The sequence below is a fragment of the Lagopus leucura genome, unplaced genomic scaffold, assembly GCF_019238085.1.
Source record: "Lagopus leucura isolate 7727_CA_CO unplaced genomic scaffold, USGS_WTPT01 Super-Scaffold_100009, whole genome shotgun sequence".
In the NCBI taxonomy this organism is placed as follows: domain Eukaryota; kingdom Metazoa; phylum Chordata; class Aves; order Galliformes; family Phasianidae; genus Lagopus; species Lagopus leucura.
This window is the reverse complement of record NW_024962266.1, coordinates 23668705-23687737: the sequence shown is the minus strand read 5'-3', so window position 1 is coordinate 23687737 and position 19033 is coordinate 23668705. Positions and strand designations below refer to the sequence as shown.

The 19033-nt window shown below is 36.3% G+C and overlaps 1 protein-coding gene across 6 annotated transcripts in view; it reads left to right on the top strand.

Moving 5' to 3' along the window:
* The window catches only part of TUT4 (terminal uridylyl transferase 4), a 44421-nt gene that overhangs the window by 12756 nt on the left and 12632 nt on the right, over positions 1 to 19033 (top strand). For all 6 annotated transcript variants that reach the window (XM_042873000.1, XM_042872998.1, XM_042872999.1 and 3 more), the window contains exons 4-22: positions 1237 to 1353; positions 2564 to 2741; positions 5825 to 5913; positions 6800 to 6851; positions 7590 to 7659; positions 8631 to 8757; positions 9847 to 9966; positions 10310 to 10531; positions 10677 to 10851; positions 12801 to 13528; positions 13940 to 14090; positions 14675 to 14761; positions 15473 to 15576; positions 15961 to 16018; positions 16113 to 16216; positions 16633 to 16722; positions 17177 to 17290; positions 18344 to 18421; positions 18661 to 18838. In XM_042873000.1, coding sequence (XP_042728934.1) covers positions 1237 to 1353; positions 2564 to 2741; positions 5825 to 5913; positions 6800 to 6851; positions 7590 to 7659; positions 8631 to 8757; positions 9847 to 9966; positions 10310 to 10531; positions 10677 to 10851; positions 12801 to 13528; positions 13940 to 14090; positions 14675 to 14761; positions 15473 to 15576; positions 15961 to 16018; positions 16113 to 16216; positions 16633 to 16722; positions 17177 to 17290; positions 18344 to 18421; positions 18661 to 18838 — 2842 coding nt within the window. The remainder of the gene's footprint in view (positions 1 to 1236; positions 1354 to 2563; positions 2742 to 5824; positions 5914 to 6799; positions 6852 to 7589; positions 7660 to 8630; positions 8758 to 9846; positions 9967 to 10309; positions 10532 to 10676; positions 10852 to 12800; positions 13529 to 13939; positions 14091 to 14674; positions 14762 to 15472; positions 15577 to 15960; positions 16019 to 16112; positions 16217 to 16632; positions 16723 to 17176; positions 17291 to 18343; positions 18422 to 18660; positions 18839 to 19033) is intronic.

The window sequence follows — 19033 nt, the reverse complement described above, 5'->3', positions numbered from 1 at the left end:
GAAGAGAATTAGTAAGAAAGGTGTAATTACCATTGCGTTTTACGTTCAGGTTTAATCTACAGTTGGAGACTATCAGACCTTTCTTCCTCAGTTGTTCTTCTTTTCTGAAAAGCAGAGGATTAAACTCAGTAAATAAAAAACTTACCCAAATGAATCAGTGACTTAGGTCTTCAGTATGAGAAGTGAAATCTTAAGAGGCTGTAATATCTTAAAATGGTGTTCTCTGCTCATTCATTGTTATGTCGTTGGTAGGACAGCTGGTGACATTAGGATGAAATTTTTAAGTAGTTCTTTTAGTCTTTCAATTACAACTAATAGCTGTTAGAAGTTTTCCAGTAAGTCTGCAGTCATATTTTTGGGGCCCTTTCAAGAGGGACTTGAGGAACAGCTCTCCCATTTGAAATGAATGTGTCAAAGTGCCTCCTACATCAATAGCAATGTTTAATTAGAGCAAGAAGAACAACAGCCAGATGAGATAGGTTAAAGTGGAATACTTGAGAACAGCACCCTGTCTTTGCAGAGAGGATCCTTTCTGACTTTTTTCCTCCTGTGATTTCCAGAGGCTTGGCAGCTCAGCTGCTTCTTGCAGACTCTCGCCTGTCCACCCAAAATGCTGAGCACCTCAAATGATTCATCAAAGTAGAATCTTATTCCTTGTTAGACAGTCCCACCTTATTCAGAATTTAATCATCAGGAAGGCAGTAACTGGCTATTGTCCTCCTTGTCGGCCAGCTACACCCTTCTAAATAGAACCAAAAAATGCAGTACTTGCACAGTGTGCTGTGAATATGGCAGCCAAACAACACCACCGTTTGTCATTACATATACAATAGTTAATGTGTTGAAGACTTCCCATCTTCTCTTCAGAGAAGGGGAGATAAATGCAGAGGTTTAATAAATCTGTGGTTATTAAAAGCTTGAGCTGACAAGGGAATGGCTTACTGGCCTTTAGTTCAGCTTTAAGAGGCAGAAACTCTTTGGTCTTAATCTTGCTTAAAAAAATGTAATGAGAAGTGTTATGTTCAACTCATCTCACTTCCTTTCTTTACCTCCCTAGTCATATGGGTAAAAATCCACTTGCACCATGTTTTTTGAAGATTACATAATGTTTACAAAGCACCCTTATATTGCAAATGCTCGCTAATTGTTAAATAGAATTTGTTATTGAAGCAGTTGAGTTTTTCAGACACTATTGGCAGCAACATTTTCTTTTAATCTGTGGCCATTTTTCCCCAGCGCTCCCCAGAATATACCAACTGTCAGTATCTATGCAAGCTCTGCTTAGTTCACATTGAAAATATCCAGGGAGCTCACAAGCATATTAAAGAAAAACGTCATAAGAAAAATATAATGGTAAGTCAACCACATTTTCAAATGCCTTTTTTTTTTCCCTGTTATAATAAATATTGAACAAAATGGCAACAAACCAGCCTCACCTTTAATATGGAAACAGTCCTGTGCCATGCCTTGCATGTGGGCATGGAGACAAGAATTCAGAAATGTGGTTTCTTTACCACTGAATGGAAATGATAGAAGACAGGGCGTGGTTTCAGTTTTTAATATTTGTCTTCAGAAAGTTTTATGTAGGACACCACATGACAGTGTGTGTAACTGTCCAAATGTTACTTCCTAGAGTACCTGTTGGCAGCTCTGATTACTGATGTATGACTGGGAATGAACTTTGCAGCAGCTGTGGGTCCTCACTCAAAAAAAAAAAAACCCTTAAAAAAAATAATACACACAAAAAGCAGCCCTTCAAAATGTGTTGTGTTTACTCAAGTGAGAAAAGAGCAGTTGATAGATGAAGGCTAGTACTAATGAAACGTTATTTTCATACCATACTGATGTGCTTAGTGTAGAAAATAGTGTAACTATTTTCAGGTTATTATTTATTTCTGTTGTCAGTGACATTTCATTTAGTAGATGAATGCGTGAAACTAGTTATTGTTTCATTTAGCCCCAAATGATTTGTTGCATCTGACATAGTTATTGCTGTTGGATAAGCTGATTAGAATGTGATGCATTAAAAGTTCTTTCTTGTGCTAGTTGTTCAGGCAGCAGCAAGAGAAGACTGTACTTTTTAAAACTTCCTGGGAGCCAGGAATATCTCTTCTGCTACTGATGTCCTTCATTCCAGTACAGCCTGCTCTGAAAAATCTGTGTGATTCTTGTGTGAAAAAGTAGCTTTTTCCACTCAGATGCTTCTATTATGTAGGAACAGATAGAGCTTTTTGATTTCTTTGGATGATTTCTGTTTCAGAGCTGTCAGAAAATGTGGTTCAAGAATATAACGCACCAGATTTCTTCCCCAGTTGCCAGCTGTGAAATAACATGTTCTCTTTTAAACACAGCATCTACTATCATTTCTGTAGGACAGAGTTACCACCTTTGGAAATGTTTGATCAGGACACTTGTAAATAGAGCTTAATTAGCAAACAGTACATTTTTAACATATAATGCAATACTGTGAGATGCATACATTGATACGTATCATGCAATACTACAAGATATCCTTATCTCTTAAAATACAAGTTTTTACTTTTATCATCCAACAATTATTCAGGAAAAACAAGAGGAAAATGAGCTGCGTGCCCTCCCACCCCCTTCTTCTGCACAGTTGGCTGCCCTGAGTTTTACACTCATTGAGGCAGCAAATGAACAAGGCATATCTGATGATGACTTCAGAATTCGTCAAGAAATTGTAAACGAGATGGAGAAAATTATTCAACAGCCCTTACCAGGTATCCATAGCATCCTCCATTTTCTCTACTTGAAAATTGTTCTTTTTGTTAATGGAGAATTAATACATTTGAGGTTAAAGTATCTTTGAATTATGCAATATTAATGTATATAGGCATTTTAATACTGGAATTGATTTAAAAGCAGCTAACAAATCTACAAAAAGAGAGAAATGTGATTGTCCTTTCCTTTGCTTCTTTTTGTATGTGTTTATTGAAGCTCTTGGTCCTCTTTAAAGTGGTAATTTCTAATAAAGACTGGAAGTAACCAGTGCACCAAATATTTCCTACCTAGTTATGATTAAAGCTGCAGCCACTGAGATCTCCTTCAGGCTCCTTCAGTCCTACTGACCCTTCCACCTGTACCTTACCTAACAGTACTGAGTGTCTGTGCATTTTGCAGTAGAGTGATTTATTTTTCAAGTGTACTTAGCTATGCTTGCATAAGTGTCACAGGGGTTGGGGTAGAAAGGAGAATGTGAGAAGGTACTTGAAGTAGAAGAAAAAAAAATCCTACCAGTCCTTCAAATGTTTTTGATGTCTTTAGGGGCAAATAAAAGTCGCACAACTCAACTTTCTTTAAAGCGTAGATTAGGAAAAAGAGTGTTAGGCCCCAGTGGTTTCTGTAGCCAGATGAGACATTTTCAGTACTTGATTGTGATCTGAAATATCTATGGATATTAATCAGCAAATATTTGTTAAAACAAGTTATTTAGATAAAGAAGTGTTACTCGTTAGCAAGTATTTCTTCCTATGTGTATTTGTAGCTAGTGGGTATTAAATGAAGGAGTTACCTTAAGTAAGTAAAAATATTGCATTCACCTAACGATGTATAAGTATCATACCTTACCTTTATGGGTGCTTTATGTTGATAAAAATGTGAAACAGTCTGGGCAGGCATACACATGCTTGGTCACGTGTTGCTTTGGTGGATCATTGAAGTCAGTGGATTTATAAAGTTCCTAGAAATGGTCTGGGTAAGTTCCTAAAATCAGAATCACCAAGTTTGGAAAAGGCCTCTAAGATCATCTGTCCAACCATCCACCTACCACTGATATTTCCCCACTACCCCATGTCCCTCAGTACAACACCTAAACACTTCTTGATCACCTCCAGGGATGGAGGCTCAACCACTTCCCTGCCCATTCCAGCACCTGACCACTCTTTCAAAGAAATGTTTTCTAATATCCAACCTGAACTTCCCCTGGCGTGACTGGAAGCCATTCCCTCTTATTCTATTGCTAGTTACTCAGGAGAAGAGGCTGACCAACACCTCCTTTCTAGTGACAGAGCTAGAAGGTCTCCCCTGGGCCTTCTCTTGATAATCCCAGTTGGTTTTTTTCTTTCTCAGATGTGCAGCATGTTAATTTACTAAAACATGTGAAACATTCAAATCTAACAAAATATTAAAGTCATTAGTAGAAAAAACTTTTCAAATGCCTTATTTCATCTATGTTAAAACGAGGTTGATCTCCTGGCTGCTTTAGAAATACCTTTTTTTTTTTCCCCCTTTGCTCTACAAAAACACTGTATTGAGAAGGATATTCCTTTTGTTCCTTTGTTTGCTATAGGATGATCAGTCTTATTTTTAGGGGCTGCATTTAGTATGTGCTTAAATGTAAGATGCTGTATGGAAGTTAGGCTTGCAGTGTGCAGCTGTGCTAATATGTTTACTTAGTGATATTGCCACGTGTGGCTCCCAGTGCAATCTGACACACTGTTGAGTTTTCCACGGATAGTATTTTGACAAAGGAGAAAGTGAAGGAAGTGGTCAGTGTTCTTGTCAGTATTCATTGAAGTTACTGTACTGGTGTCATTCAGCTGCTGAAATGGTTAGAGTGATGAGCTGATGTGGGGCTGTTTGTCTGCAGCAGTAAGTGGCAATGTGTTATTCTCCATTTCAAAGCCTGTTATGTTTTAGTGAGTCTATTTTCAAAAGTTGTAAATTAGGAGGAAATTTAAGCATAGTGTAGTAAACATTGGATGTCCTGGCATGGTTTGAAACTGTGCGTGAATAAGATTGATTTTCTCATAAAAAATATTTTGTGATAGTTCTGTTTGAAAGTATTTGATCAGAATGCAAAGAGAACACACAAAATGCAGTAAAAATCATTTTCACAGTGAGACTGTTTAAACACTGGCACAGGTTGTAAAGTCTCAGTTCTTGGAGATATTCAGGACCCAACTGGACACAGTCCTGGGTGTTCTGTGCCAGGTGACCCCATGTGAACGGGGCTGAACTAAAGAGTCTCCAGAGATTCCTTCCAACCTCAGCCATTCTGCGACTCTGTAACGAAGATCCCTTCTTACTGCCCCAAATGATCAGTAATTGGGAAAGAGTTGAGGGTAGTCTCAATTTGCAGCTAACATACATACTCTTGCAGGAAAGGTTTGGCTTACATAAATTGCTTCATGGTGTGATAGCAATTACTGCTCTTGGAGCAGAATGACTTTTCACGTGATAGCATTACTAAATGGTTACTTTCTAATTAACTTAGACTAGATGTGTTGTACGTCCTTGCAGGTAAGGAACTGTGTTAACTGCAAAAGCCCTATTAAAAGGGTACTATAGTTTGTGGCTTTAGTTATATTGAACTTGTTTTATATGCATGGTTATCAATGAGTTGTGCAAAGGAACTTGCAGATGTCACCTATTGAAATTGTCGTACGTGTTAAAAAAAATTGACAGAAATGTGTGTGACAATTAAATACTGCATTGTTGGGTAACTTTTCCTGTAAGGTGAAGTTATTAACAGCAGAAACTGTTAATTAAAATCCTGCAATGGGATGGCAACGCTTATTATTGCTCAATGGTTTTATTAAAAACAAAGAAAACTAAACTTGCTGGCTGCATTGCAAATATTCCAAAGTAGTTTGGATTCTTAGTGATGGTACAGTTTGAATTACTAGTTTTGCTGTGATGATGTGTTGTAGAAATGACTAAATGTCACAGATGTGAAAAAGTGGTTCAATATTTATTAATCTGGGAGCACTACTTGGGAGCTAGAGTATCTAAAGTAAAGGAAGGCACCATTAAAGAATATTTTCTTCTTAGCCGATAATTATAATGTTTCTCTCTCTTCCAGACTGTTCACTGAGGATGTATGGCTCCTGCTTAACTCGATTTGCTTTTAAAACCAGTGATATTAACATTGATATAAAATTCCCACCTAAGGTGAGTAGACACTGTCTTGATTTATCTTAGAGTGTTTGTGTGAAGTATATGATCTTTTATCTGGTTTCACATGTGCTATGAAACAAATGGATAAAATTTTTATTATTTAGTAGATAACTTTAATTCTGGTTTTTGCACAATCTTATGCTACCTTTTTTAAGTTTATTGAAGGAGCACTGAGGCAGTATGAAAATAGCTGGCTCCAGGTGAGCGGGCTTTTATGTGCTCAGAATTCTGACAGCAGAATCTCACAGGTCTTCATCTCCCAGCCCTTTCTGGTTTTGTTTTTGTTTTAAAAAAGTTTACTTTAAATAATGACAACTTTCCTTTCACGTTTTAGTCGATTACAAGTAGATCTCATATTCCAAGTTACAATATGCTATGGTACAAAATTCCTGTAGAGAAATTGTTGGTTTGTGTTTAGTACATGATTTTAGCAACATGTCCTTGCTAGAGACACAGCTGCTGATGTTGCTCTTTCTTGGCCTGTGCTGTGGAATTCAAGATACCTGTTTTGGGTGCATGTTTACATGTTGTATTTTTAAGTGATACTGCAGCTAAGTGGAAAAATGAGGTCTTTTTCTATCAAGTGCACTTGGAATGTATCATATCATTTCACATGGTGCTAATTTTTAGGTTTTTTTTCATAATTTGCAGCCACTTGAGTAATTACAGCTGATTTCTGGGGAGGAAACATTGTAAAAAGTTAATCTTTAAAAACCCTTGGGAAAGAAAGTTTTTGTCGTGCATTTCTGTTGGCATCTTTTGACATTGGAATTGCTGAATATACAGTGTATAAAACATCACCTTAAGTAATTTGAAATGAGGTGTGAAGTAAAATCATTTCATCCTAACAATGTAAACTATCTGAATTTTGTCATTTTAGATGAGTCAACCAGATGTTCTGATACAGGTGCTTGAAATCCTGAAGAACAGTGGTGAGTCTCAGTTGCTTCTCATTTCTATTTAATTAAAAATCAAATCACTGTTCACTCGTTTTTATATGGAAATCTTCAGTAAACTTAAATAATAATTTTCCACCAAGTTATCTGAGTTGCTTTTGGAGTACCAGTGATTGTACAGAGATAGAATGGCCGCTCAGGTGGGCCAGCCTTTTCAGATTGTTAGAATTAGTGGTATTTCTTTTTGACCTGATAGCTCAGGGTGTTTCACTTAGTGGGAAAAGTTCCAAGCAGTAAACTTAGCAAACACTTTCCACTTCCATATGAACGTCAGTGGGAACTATTGCAAAACTGCTGAAACTTGTAGCCTCCTTGTTCTCTCAGGAACTCATCTAACCCCATACAATGCACGTGTTGAACCAGGTGACAGAAGTAGCATTGTATTTTTGATCCTTCGGATGGTTTTTGATCGACCAGCTCCACAAGCAGTCTGCAAACCAGCCCACTTTGTTCAAAATTCTACCTTGTGTCATTCAAATCTTATAAAGATGAAAAATGTTCTAAAAGAAAGGCCAGCTGTTTCCCAGTGAGAACTTTTCTTCTTTTTTTTCCCACTGTGTTATAATTGTTGTGAGAACCGAAAGTAACCAGAATATGCAACGTAGTGATTAGAAATGCAGCACTTAGTGTTTTCCTGTAAATGCCTGGTATAGAGGACACAGCTGGGAAAATTGTGAAAGATTTTTACATGTGACATCTTTTCTCCTTGCATAGCTGTCTACTCCGATGTGGAATCAGATTTCCATGCCAAAGTTCCTGTTGTCTTCTGCAAAGATGTTAAAAGGTATGTGTTATTGAAAAAGATTTTTCAGGAGATGCTCATTTCTATTATGCTTGTTTGTAGCAGCTTCTGGCACGTGTTCTTGACAAGTATTAGCTAACATTCATGTCAAAGGGGAAATTCTCAAACTGAAAATGAAATACAGAAAGAAATCTTAGTTTTGTTCTTGTGCTTGGACTAGAGGAGATGCACACAGCTTATCAGCTGTAGGACTCTGAAAACAGCAGTTTTGATTGCAGTTATGTAAAGGAAATACAGAGTGGTTCTCAGTCAATACTTAAAATTTCTGCCAATAGTTTAATCTAGGAGTTTAAGAACATTTTGTAAGATTCACATTGCCAGTAAGGAGACATCAACTGGCAGTTTCAGTAAATTCCTAATAAGTAGCGACCTCCAAAATGAAATGTCTTTGCTGTGTGATGTCCATGTGGTTTTGACTGACTAGAAGTATGTAACTGAAACTCTGAAGAAGCAAATATAGAAAGGATGGGCATATGTTTTTCTCATGCCTTGTTAAGTACTGAGAGAATAGAAGTAACTATTTTGAGAAGCAAAAACAAAAAATGTTCAGACAAGCTGTTTTGTGGGCTTACCAACTCTTATATGAAACAGACCTGTTTTTATTTATTTAGTGTGTGAAAGATATGCATGGTGCTTGTGAGTTATGTAAGGCTGCACAATCAAGAAAAAGGAGAACTTAGAGCAAATTCTTTTTACATTTTTAGCTGTGCTGTAATGACAGCTTTTATATTTAGCTGTAGTGACTTTCAGTAAGTTACAGTTTCAAGTGATGAATTAATAGTAAAGAAAACTGCATCATATTCTGTTGCTTTTGTTAAAAAGTTTCTTTCATAGGGAGGATGCATGTTTTTAAGATTGTGGAAATGATTTCACTGTCTCACACCTCCAATCATTGTTTGTGTACTTGAGGAAAAGATAATTTTTTTTTCCCTGTCTCACATTTGTAATTACAGTGGTTTGACATGTAAAGTTAGTGCCAGAAATGACGTGGCTTGCCTTACAACTGATCTGCTGGCTGCACTTGGTAAACTCGAGCCTGTCCTCATTCCTTTGGTTTTGGCTTTCCGCTACTGGGCTAAAGTAAGTGCATAAATACTGAGGATATTGAAATATGTTTGTTTCCTCTTCTTAAGTACTGTGTACAGTGTAATATGTGTTATACCATGAGAAAAAAAACTTGATGCTACTGTTTCACCTGGAATGAAACTGAAGATTTTGGTGTGGAAACTATATATGTTTTTGAAGCTTCCACTATTCTGTTGGCAAGCTATTATACTAGTTTCTTAAGTTAATTGTTCCTTGAAAACCAGCTCAACTGAGCAAACAGGTCTTACAAACTCCCTGCTATTGAGATAGCATTGGAGAAATTTGCATTTGCTCTTAACAGAATTGGTTGCCATATCCTGCTGTTCTTCTGGTAGGTGTCAATGGCGATCACGTTAAAATGTTCACAGCCGGCATTTAACTGTCATGTAATTGAACACTGAAATTGCTGTCAGTCCATATTTAGGATGTCTTGGCCTCATCAGAAAGTTAGGTTTTGATGTTGTTTTCGTATAATTTAGCAGTGCTCTTATGAAAATACCTGTTTTGCAACGCAGAGAGAAATAGGAATAGAAACTACAGAGAGCTGTTTGAAGTCTGACATGTTACATCTCATGATTTCTCATGAGAGAGATCAGTATCAGATTACAACCAGATGAATGGAATCTCCATACATGAGATGTTGTACAAAACAAATACCTGACATATGTAGAACATAAATATGTCCCACAATCACCGAGTGTGAAGATAGTGAAAAGAATAAGAGAAAATAAAATAGTATAAGTGAGACACTGTGTGAATGATTATAACTTGCGTTTTCCCTGTACGGGACATGACTGATGTGTGCTTATAAATGTGCCTAATGCTACAAGAAAATAAGTGTGTTGTATAATAATCTGACTTACAAATGAGCAGTAGATGACTGAGAATTGCTTATATTACTTTGCCATTTCCTGTCTGCATTTATAAAGCAAAATGCATTACATTGTTTACTGCAGTTTTTTAGATAAACGGTTTTGCGTTCGATTTTGTCACATTACTTCTTAAATATATATCCCTTTATGATATATTTTAAATTAAAATGCTGATGTTGCATCAGAAAATTAATGGTGTGTTCTGTTATAGCTCTGCCACATTGACTGTCAGGCTGAAGGTGGAATTCCCTCATACTCCTTTGCCTTAATGGTGATATTTTTTCTTCAGCAAAGAAAACCACCTATTTTACCATCCTTCTTGGGCAATTGGGTAAGTGTTTTGATAATACAGTACCCCTACTATTAAATTATTGTAAGGTTATTTCAGTATTCTAACAGGTCATAATATGCACAGAATTTGTTTGCCTTATAAATCTGTAAATAGAGCACGTGGGTATCTAACCTTGTGCAGCTGACAGCTGCTGTAGCCTCTGCAATTGTACCACACTGTATTTTAGAGAAAGGAGAAATCCTTTCTTCTTTAATTTAGTTATCTGTCATCAGTTATTCTTGAGAGGGATAAATGTGACAATTGTCCTTGTTACTTTCGGTGAAGTCTTTGTCTGTATGTATTATATGCAGTCTTTGTTCAGAGCTACTCTAATTGTTATTAGATTGAAGGCTTCGATTCAAAGAAGCCAGATGACCACCAGCTGAAAGGTGTAGAAGAAGATGAGTTTGTACGGTGGGAATACAAACCATCAACAAATGGTTCAGCAAAAAACTCAGTTGGAGCAGAAGGTAAAAGTAAAGTTGAACAGCAAAAAGGTGGTGGTAAGAAGGTAACAAGCTCAGAAGTGGACCACCAAAGTAATGCGAAGGAGAAGCACGGCAATGTAAGTCAGCGGTTTTATTTCACTGCAATTCACATTCTGTACCTTAGCCCTGTTGTGGATCTTTAAACATTAATGTTAGATGCAACCAAGAAAAAAACTGGAATTTGCGATTCTTACAGCATCTGAGCACTCTTATCTATTTCAGTCTCTCTTAGCATTCAAAACCCCTCACCAAGTTTCACTGGGGCAACTGTGGTTAGAACTGTTGAAATTTTACACACTGGAATTTGCTTTGGAGGAGTATGTCATCAGCATACGGGTACAAGAACTCTTAACCAGAGAGAACAAGAACTGGCCTAAAAGGCGAATAGCCATTGAAGGTAGGGTGATACCTTTTTCTCATTCTGTGGTCTGTGCGTGATCATCTTTTGTTTACCCAATACAAGTCTGTCACAACATGTCTAGACAACAGACTAAATAATATTAGAAGGAACAGTAATTGAATGGGAAAGTAAATTGCTTTTGTGGTGTATTTTGTCTGCTGTTTAAACTGTTTGAAGACCAGTTTCCTGTATAGCACTGTGTTTTCTGGTCCTTGAAAAACAAAGTGCAGATCTCACCGTTTCTTACCATTCTGTTGTTATCTTCATTTCTTTCATTTATTTCTGTAAACCATTATTTTTGTAAGCCATCATTTTTATTCCTTTTTGATAATACTGATATTTATGAATTCTCAGCACATCTGTCTGCCTTTCCAAAGCCATATGTTGAGTGTTAGCAGCTATCAGCTTATTTCCTCTGACATAATGTGGGCTGAGTAGAGAGGTTAGCTCTTATCTTGGTGAACTGGAGCAGTTGGTGCTTGATGATCCTTGGGGTCTCTTCCAACCCAAGCCATTCTATGCTTAAACCCACTAAAGTAACCTCTCCACCCCTTTCCCTGTTGACAGTATTTCCATACTGTGAAACTGAATAACATGTCATAGACTGTGCTTCATTGCCTCAATAATGTGTCTAAGGGAAGTGCTTTTATGGGGAGAATTGAGTGATATATAACCTGAGTTATGTATGTTGGGGAAAGAAATGCAAAGAAGGGAAATTATTTTGTCAATTGCTTCTTTTATAGCTGGAAGGCATCTTTATTTCTGTTCCTCAGCTCAGAAACGTGTGATTGATACTTTACAGGGAAAGTAACAGAGTACTGCCTAGCATTCTGGATTGGGCTTAAGAATTAGAGGACTGGGCGGTGAGGAGTGCTAAGAAACCACTTTAAGTCCTATTTTTATAAAAGAATAAGTAAATTTTGGAGATCTGTTGATAAATTTGGTTTTTTGAAACACACATCAGGTGATAGAGGCAATAAGGAGAATTATGTCACAGTGGCAAGGAATCAGTTACTAAAGGAACATCAGCGGACCAGTCAGTGAGGTACAAAGAGGAAAAAAAGTAGCAGATGTTGAGTTGTGGGTCTCAAAATCACTCCTGTGACTTTAATTTCTTCTTTACTTCAATCAGGTTCAATGAGAAAGTTTTAAAACTAGGCCAGTATACAGTTATCATCTGAAAAACTAAAACCTGCAGGATGAGAGAACAAATTCTTGAGAAAGAAACAGCAAGCTCTTTTCAAAAAGATACTGCATCCTGGTGTTGATGCCTGCTGGTTTTGTTGTTCATTGTTTGTTGTTGTCATTTTGTTTTGCTTTGTTTCTGATGTTAAACGTGTAACTGAAATTACGAAGTGAGTAACAGAATCTCATTTTGATAGAATCTTTAGAGACTAACTTACAACAGCTGTGCAAGTGCTCATTTATTTGGAGAAAAGTATTTGCTTTAGCAATTGCTAGTAAGGGCTAAGAATGAAACCTGGTAATACTGGTTCATGTAGTGCTTATAACCTTAATGTTAAGACAATTCTTTCAGAGAAATTAATTCACTGGAATTGAAATCCTTCTCTAATGAAGAAAAAAGTGCAGGCAGGACTACAAAGGTGCAAAATAAATGTAGGTTTGTTTTCTTTTCTAGATTAGAAATTGACTATAATATAATGGTGTATAATACTAGTGTTGTTGTTGTTGATTGTTGTTTTTATAAAATAACACTATTTAGGATCGCTCATGATTGCTCGCCATTCTTGGCCACGTGTTGATTTATATGGAGGAAATCCAAGAGTTCTGGGCCCTACATTGTCTCCAAATCTTCTGGATTTTATTATAAAAAATCTCTCATTTTTAACTGTTGTATCATAACTTAGGTATTTCAACTACTGTAGTTTGGAATAGCTGTTTGAGCAATTAAATATTAATAAAGAAATTGCAATCTTTCTTCCTAGATCCTTTTGCACTAAAGAGGAATGTTGCACGAAGTCTAAATAGCCAGATGGTCTTTGAGTACATCCTGGAGCGATTTAGGACAGCGTATAAGTATTTTGCATGTCCACAAAGTAAAGATGGGATTAAATCCAAGCCAGATACCAGAAAGAAAGAGAAAGGGAAAATTAATAACAAGAAATCCACAAGATCTGAAGAGTCCATAACCAACTGTTGCCTTCCACAAGGGGATAAAACTGTAGATAAACAAAATATAGGAAGTGCATGTGAACTTGAATGTAATGAAATGGAAGAATCTGTAGCCAGAAGATACACTTTGAAGAACAGAGACTCTTTGCTACTTTCGACATTGGACTCTAGTTATGATGAAGACAAAGAAGAAGCATTATCCCTTATTTCTAATGAATGCTGTGAATTAAAGCAAAAATCACTTAAAGAGAGAGATGATCTGGATATTTCAGAAGTTTGTCAGACTGAAGGTGAGCTGAGCCACCATTGTAACTGCAGTGAACATCAGTCCTATGACACAAATTCTAGTAATGAATTCTCTGATGCTGAAAGTAGACAGAGTTTGGTAACGGAGTCTTCTCAGAACAAGTGCACTGGCACACCAGCTACCTCGCACAACTGCAAAGCAATGGTGGAAGCTCATGATCTCAAAGATGAAGGCAGACTCTCTACAGAAGAAATGCATTATGTGTTTGATAAGTTTATTTTGACTTCAGGAAAGGTAAGTGGTGTATTTAAGCAGTGCTGGTCACGTATGAGTGGGCTGTTACTTTCAAATAACTAAAATTAAGAACGGGTGGGCAATAAGATTGTCCACTTATTGTTCCAGTCTCTGTTATGAATGATAGCTCTGGTATTTTTACAGTACCTCTTACTCAGGACTGAAAAATTCTGAAAACATGTGCTGTTTGGACTAGACAGCGTGGTGTACCTGTCTTATGCAAAGCTTTCTGATCTTTCACTTCTCCTACCTTACTGTAGTATTCCTAGGTGCTTATGTTCATATAGAGACTGTGTAACTGTCGGGATATTAAAAATTCTTACCTGTGTAAGTTAAATTAAATTGTTGGGTCTACTGAATAATCTTAAAAGTATAATTATTATTATTTTTATTTTATTTTTTTTTTTTAAGCCTCCAACTATAGTATGCAGCATCTGCAAACGGGATGGACATTCCAAAAATGACTGCCCTGAGGATTTTAAGAAAATTGATCTTAAACCACTACCACCAATGACAGATCGATTTCGGGAAATACTTGATATAGTGTGTAAGAGATGTTTTGGTAAGTTGGAAAAGCATTTGCACTCCACTGTAAACTGTGATCTGTAATCTGGAGGGGGAGGGAAAAAAAAAAAAAAAAAGGAAAAGAAGGGTTAAATGACTGATTCCAGTAGATTCAGCAAGAACTTGTTCTTCTAGGTACCTTAGGCTACCAACTGGCTAGTATTTTTATTCTCTCATAAGTGATGGTTATGTTATCAGGTTCTCATTTTGAGGAACTAATACTGTACAAGAATTTTATTGGGTTGGTAAGAAGTTGCTGGTGTCCTCAGAAATTAGGCTCTGGCAAAACTCGTTTTTGTGTTTGTTAATTTCTGTCACTTTCGACACTGGGTGCCTACATGTGAGTAATTCCAGAAGAATTAGACATCTGAAATAAAATCCTAGCAAGTCTAATGACAACATAAAGAGAAATAAAAACATTTTAGTTGATAATCAAAGAAAGGAAATGTTTGTTGTTTTTTTTTTTCCAATAAAAGTTAAGAAGAAGTAAAATATATCTGATCTGATGCTTGTAATTAGCTGAAAAAGGATTTTTGAGGTAGCAGAATGTATATCTGATTGTTTTAACTTGTTTTTACTTAGATGAATTATCTCCTCCTTTATCTGAGCAACAAAACAGAGAACAAATTCTGGCAAGTTTGGAAAGATTTATTCGTAAAGAGTATAATGGTATGTATATAGCAGTAGGTAGTGATTCTTGATAATACTTCTTCACTGAAGTTCTCCAGAACATGATAAATTAATCTGTATCATTAATGCTCACTTTCCTTGTTAAAGCAGTGGCATCTCTTCTCCTCTGCATGTAAACCTATCTTATAGGCTTCTAAACTTAACAACTGTCCTATGGTATTCCATGGGAAAGTCCTGTTATTGTCAGAAAAGCATCAAGAGAGATAATGCAGATACAGTCCTTTCACAGTCAAGACAAGCAAAAAAAACAAAACAAAAAGAATGGGCCCGGGCCAGTTGGGTTTAGGATTATCTGGATTGCAATCCAAGTACTTTTGTTGCCTAGTCACCAGTGTTTGAGTGTTTTGGAAATCTTACTCAGCTTGCATCTTAACATCCCTTTTATAAAGTAAGAAAAAGTATCTTATTCCAGAAATGGCATTGAAGGCACAGAGATGAGAAGTGACTTTTTGGATGTTATAAAGCAGTGCTAGAGCACTGTTTTTCTTTCTGATTCAGTTCCTATAGTTATTGAAAATTATGCTTCGTCCTTCATCAACGATGAAATGTTAGAAATGATGTTGTAGGTTCCCTCTAAAGCTCATTTTTACGTACACCTGTGCATCTCAGTTAAGAGATATTCCATAGTAAAGATTTGTTGTTAAACTGTAACAGACTTTTATTTTATTTCTGTTCTACATTTTTGATTAGATAAAGCTAGACTTTGCTTGTTTGGCTCTTCGAAGAATGGATTTGGATTTCGGGACAGTGATCTGGATATCTGCATGACATTGGAAGGCCATGAAAATGCAGAGGTAAGAGTTCTGAAGTTGGTAAAATTTACTATTTGAAATTCAAGACTTCTTGACATGTTTCATGCAGTTGGGGATTCTGTATACGGAGCAGGTGGGATTTTGCTTGTAGCACATAGACTTGTACTCTTCACAATTAAAGCAAGATATAATTTATTTTAGTTCTGACACCTAACACTTAGTGCATTGTGAAAGCACACACTTTTGTGTGAGTCACCATTTTACGTAAATTCACGTGCTAGTTTATAGATTGTTTCTTTCTGTACGTATCAGATGTATGTATGAGATGTACTTTGTACTTGTGAGATGTGTGATTGATGGTAAATATGCTTATTGAGATAGAACCCATGTTTAAACATCTTAAGCTGTGGCATTTATTTTTCCTAGAAATTGAACTGTAAAGAAATAATAGAAGGTTTGGCAAAAGTTCTTAAGAAGCATCCAGGTAAGTGTTTAAAAGTATTGTTTGTTTTATATTTACTTCTAACATATATGTAGTTAATAGAAATGTTTTATGTACTAAAGTGTTGCCTCTCCAGGTCTGAGAAACATCTTGCCTATAACAACAGCCAAAGTGCCTATAGTCAAATTTGAACACAGACGAAGTGGTTTAGAAGGAGATATCAGTTTATACAATACACTGGTAAGTATCTGTTTGTTTGAGTTCAAAAAAAGCTTTTTAATTTGTTGTAACTCACTCAAGTAATCATATGAAGGAAGAATTTTGAGACCAAAATTAAAATACTTGTTTGTGTTACTTTTTTTTTTTCTTTTCTCCATCATTTCAACAATGTCTTTACCCTAAGCCCAACCCAAGTAGCTGTACAACATGATGGCACAGCAGCAGCATGGCATACAGAACATCTTTGTGAATGCTCCTGAATTCATCTGTCCAGTTTCATATTTCAGATTTGTGACAGAAAAGTTGTGTGAATGTTAGGGAATAGCTGTGTGGGTTTTTAGTCCTCCAGTTGTATTATGCATTTCCTGTACTTGAACTGCAGGCTGTACTATAATAGACAATAAATTACATTGAAACACTTGTTGAATTTTTTTCAGGCCCAACATAATACAAGAATGCTGGCTACGTATGCAGCTATTGATCCTAGAGTGCAATATCTGGGTTATACAATGAAAGTTTTTGCAAAGGTAATATGCAAAGAAAATACTTATTTGTACAGCATGATGCTTTCTGATACAGCCACTGAGTTTACCTTTTGCTTAACACCAACGAGAAAGGAGATAGCAGAATGCTATTAATATGAAGAAACACTCTTTCTTAAGCTGACTGTGTTCCGTTCTGATTGTGTCTGTCTGACTCAAGTTCTAACTGGATTTTTCAGCTTTGGCACATTATAAACAAACAAAAATGCTTATTAACAAGTTTTCTGGTTTTATGTTAGGCAAAAATGGATTTTTGAGTTTTCCAGATGGTGCTTGATTTTGAAGATGTTTATTTTTCATGCTTTGTAAACCTGTTTTTATTTAAGAGATGACTGCGTTCTCTGTTAGTGGTGGGTTTATGTTTGCTAACTGGCATAGTTAGCAATCTTGAATAATTGAATGTAAACTCAGTATTTTGTTTAAAATGTATTTTTTTCAGCGCTGTGACATTGGTGATGCATCCCGTGGTAGTCTGTCTTCATATGCCTATATTCTTATGGTTTTGTACTTTCTACAACAGAGAAATCCACCAGTTATTCCAGTCCTTCAGGAGGTATGTTTATGTTAAAAAAAAAAAAAAAGAGGCTGCATAAATTCATGTATGAGAAATCTGTGCATTTAGAGTCAGAAGGATGAAGGAAGCACAGAGCCTTTCCTCATTAGTAGGTTCTTAACTTCCACTTTGTTTTAGTGGGTAAAATTGGGAAAGAAAATTATGAAAAAATGGGGTATCTGTTGGACTTAAATTTTGCTGTTGTGTTTACTTGAGATTTTGGCATTACGATACCTATATGCTGAGCAGGATTTAAAAAAAAGAAAAAGCAAGTGGAATGGAAGGAAGGGAATTGTAATTCAGACTGTGCCAGATGCTCATAGGATGTAACTTCAGCTCTTCTATCAATTATTGTAAGAAATGTCTTTTAAGACTCAGTTTCTTGTCTGTAGGAGAGGATTTATTTTCCAATTTCATAAGAAGGTGTGGGAGAATAACCATTGATTTGGTACAACTCTAAAGATACTGTTTTACACGTGCCAGGAAACCTTATTAAAACTATAACATTCTGTACCTTTGCATGGGCTGGGGGAGTATAGCTGGTTAACTGTCTGCCTCTTCCTGGATATACTCTATAACTGTAAAGAGGTTTTGAAGGTTACCCCTGGTCTGCATGCATGAGGAGAATTGGCTTTAACGTAGCAGCTGAGACTCTGACTTCTTGGTGATATTTTAGTAGCGATTGAGAGTTGTTATTTTATTGCTATCCCTGAGAGTATATTAAAATAAAAATGGAATTTCCCCTTTGACTTTGCTTAAGTCTCCTTAGAGATTTTGTGGGCAAGAGGGATGTTGGAATCTCAATGACGTAATTCAGTTGTTTTCTTATTTGTGAGGAACAAGTGAAAATAAAATATCCAAGTACTTTGCAAGCGGCACAGCAATAATGCAAAATGACTTTCAAGCGTTTTACCAATGGGAAATTCTGCCTGTGTGTAAAGTAATAGATAAAATTGAAAGATTTCTACTTTTGTGCTGTTCTTAACAACTGCAGATATGTTTGTGGTGACTTTCAAATTACAGTGGTAACTGTGTCGCTCTCTGTTTTGGCAGATATTTGACGGAAAACAGATTCCACAGAGAATGGTAGATGGGTGGAATGCCTTTTTCTTTGATGACATGGAAGAGCTGGTAATATTCTAATTTCAAAAGAGTCACTAAACCTTAGGGCTTATTTTTATGAGAAAATGATTTATTTATAAGTGTCATACACAAAGTAGAACTTCCATATCCATGTGGTTACAACGTCCCACTTTAATCCTGTTTTGCTTACATGAGTGTCTGCTTCTTTATATAAATGTATAAAATATATATAAAGATAAATAAGAAAGGTGGCCCTGAGTTGCCCTAATGTCTTCAATTGCATGTAGAAGAAGCGTCTGCCTTCTCTTGGAAAGAACACTGAATCACTTGGAGAACTCTGGCTGGGGTTGCTGCGATTTTACACTGAAGAATTTGACTTCAAGGAATATGTAATCAGCATCCGACAGAAGAAGCTGTTAACTACATTTGAGAAACAGTGGACATCGAAATGTATTGCTATTGAAGGTACTTACACACTTGAGTTGGATGAATGCTGTTGCTTCAGGATCTGTTCTCACAGTTGGACAGGATCTTTCTGTTAGCAAACTACCATGTTTAAGAAACCTGTTGTTTGCAAGCCCTACACCGTACAAAGTGAGATTAGACTCCTAACTCGTAGTATACCTCTGCAAAGTTCTGTTACTTTATTAAAGTTGTGTT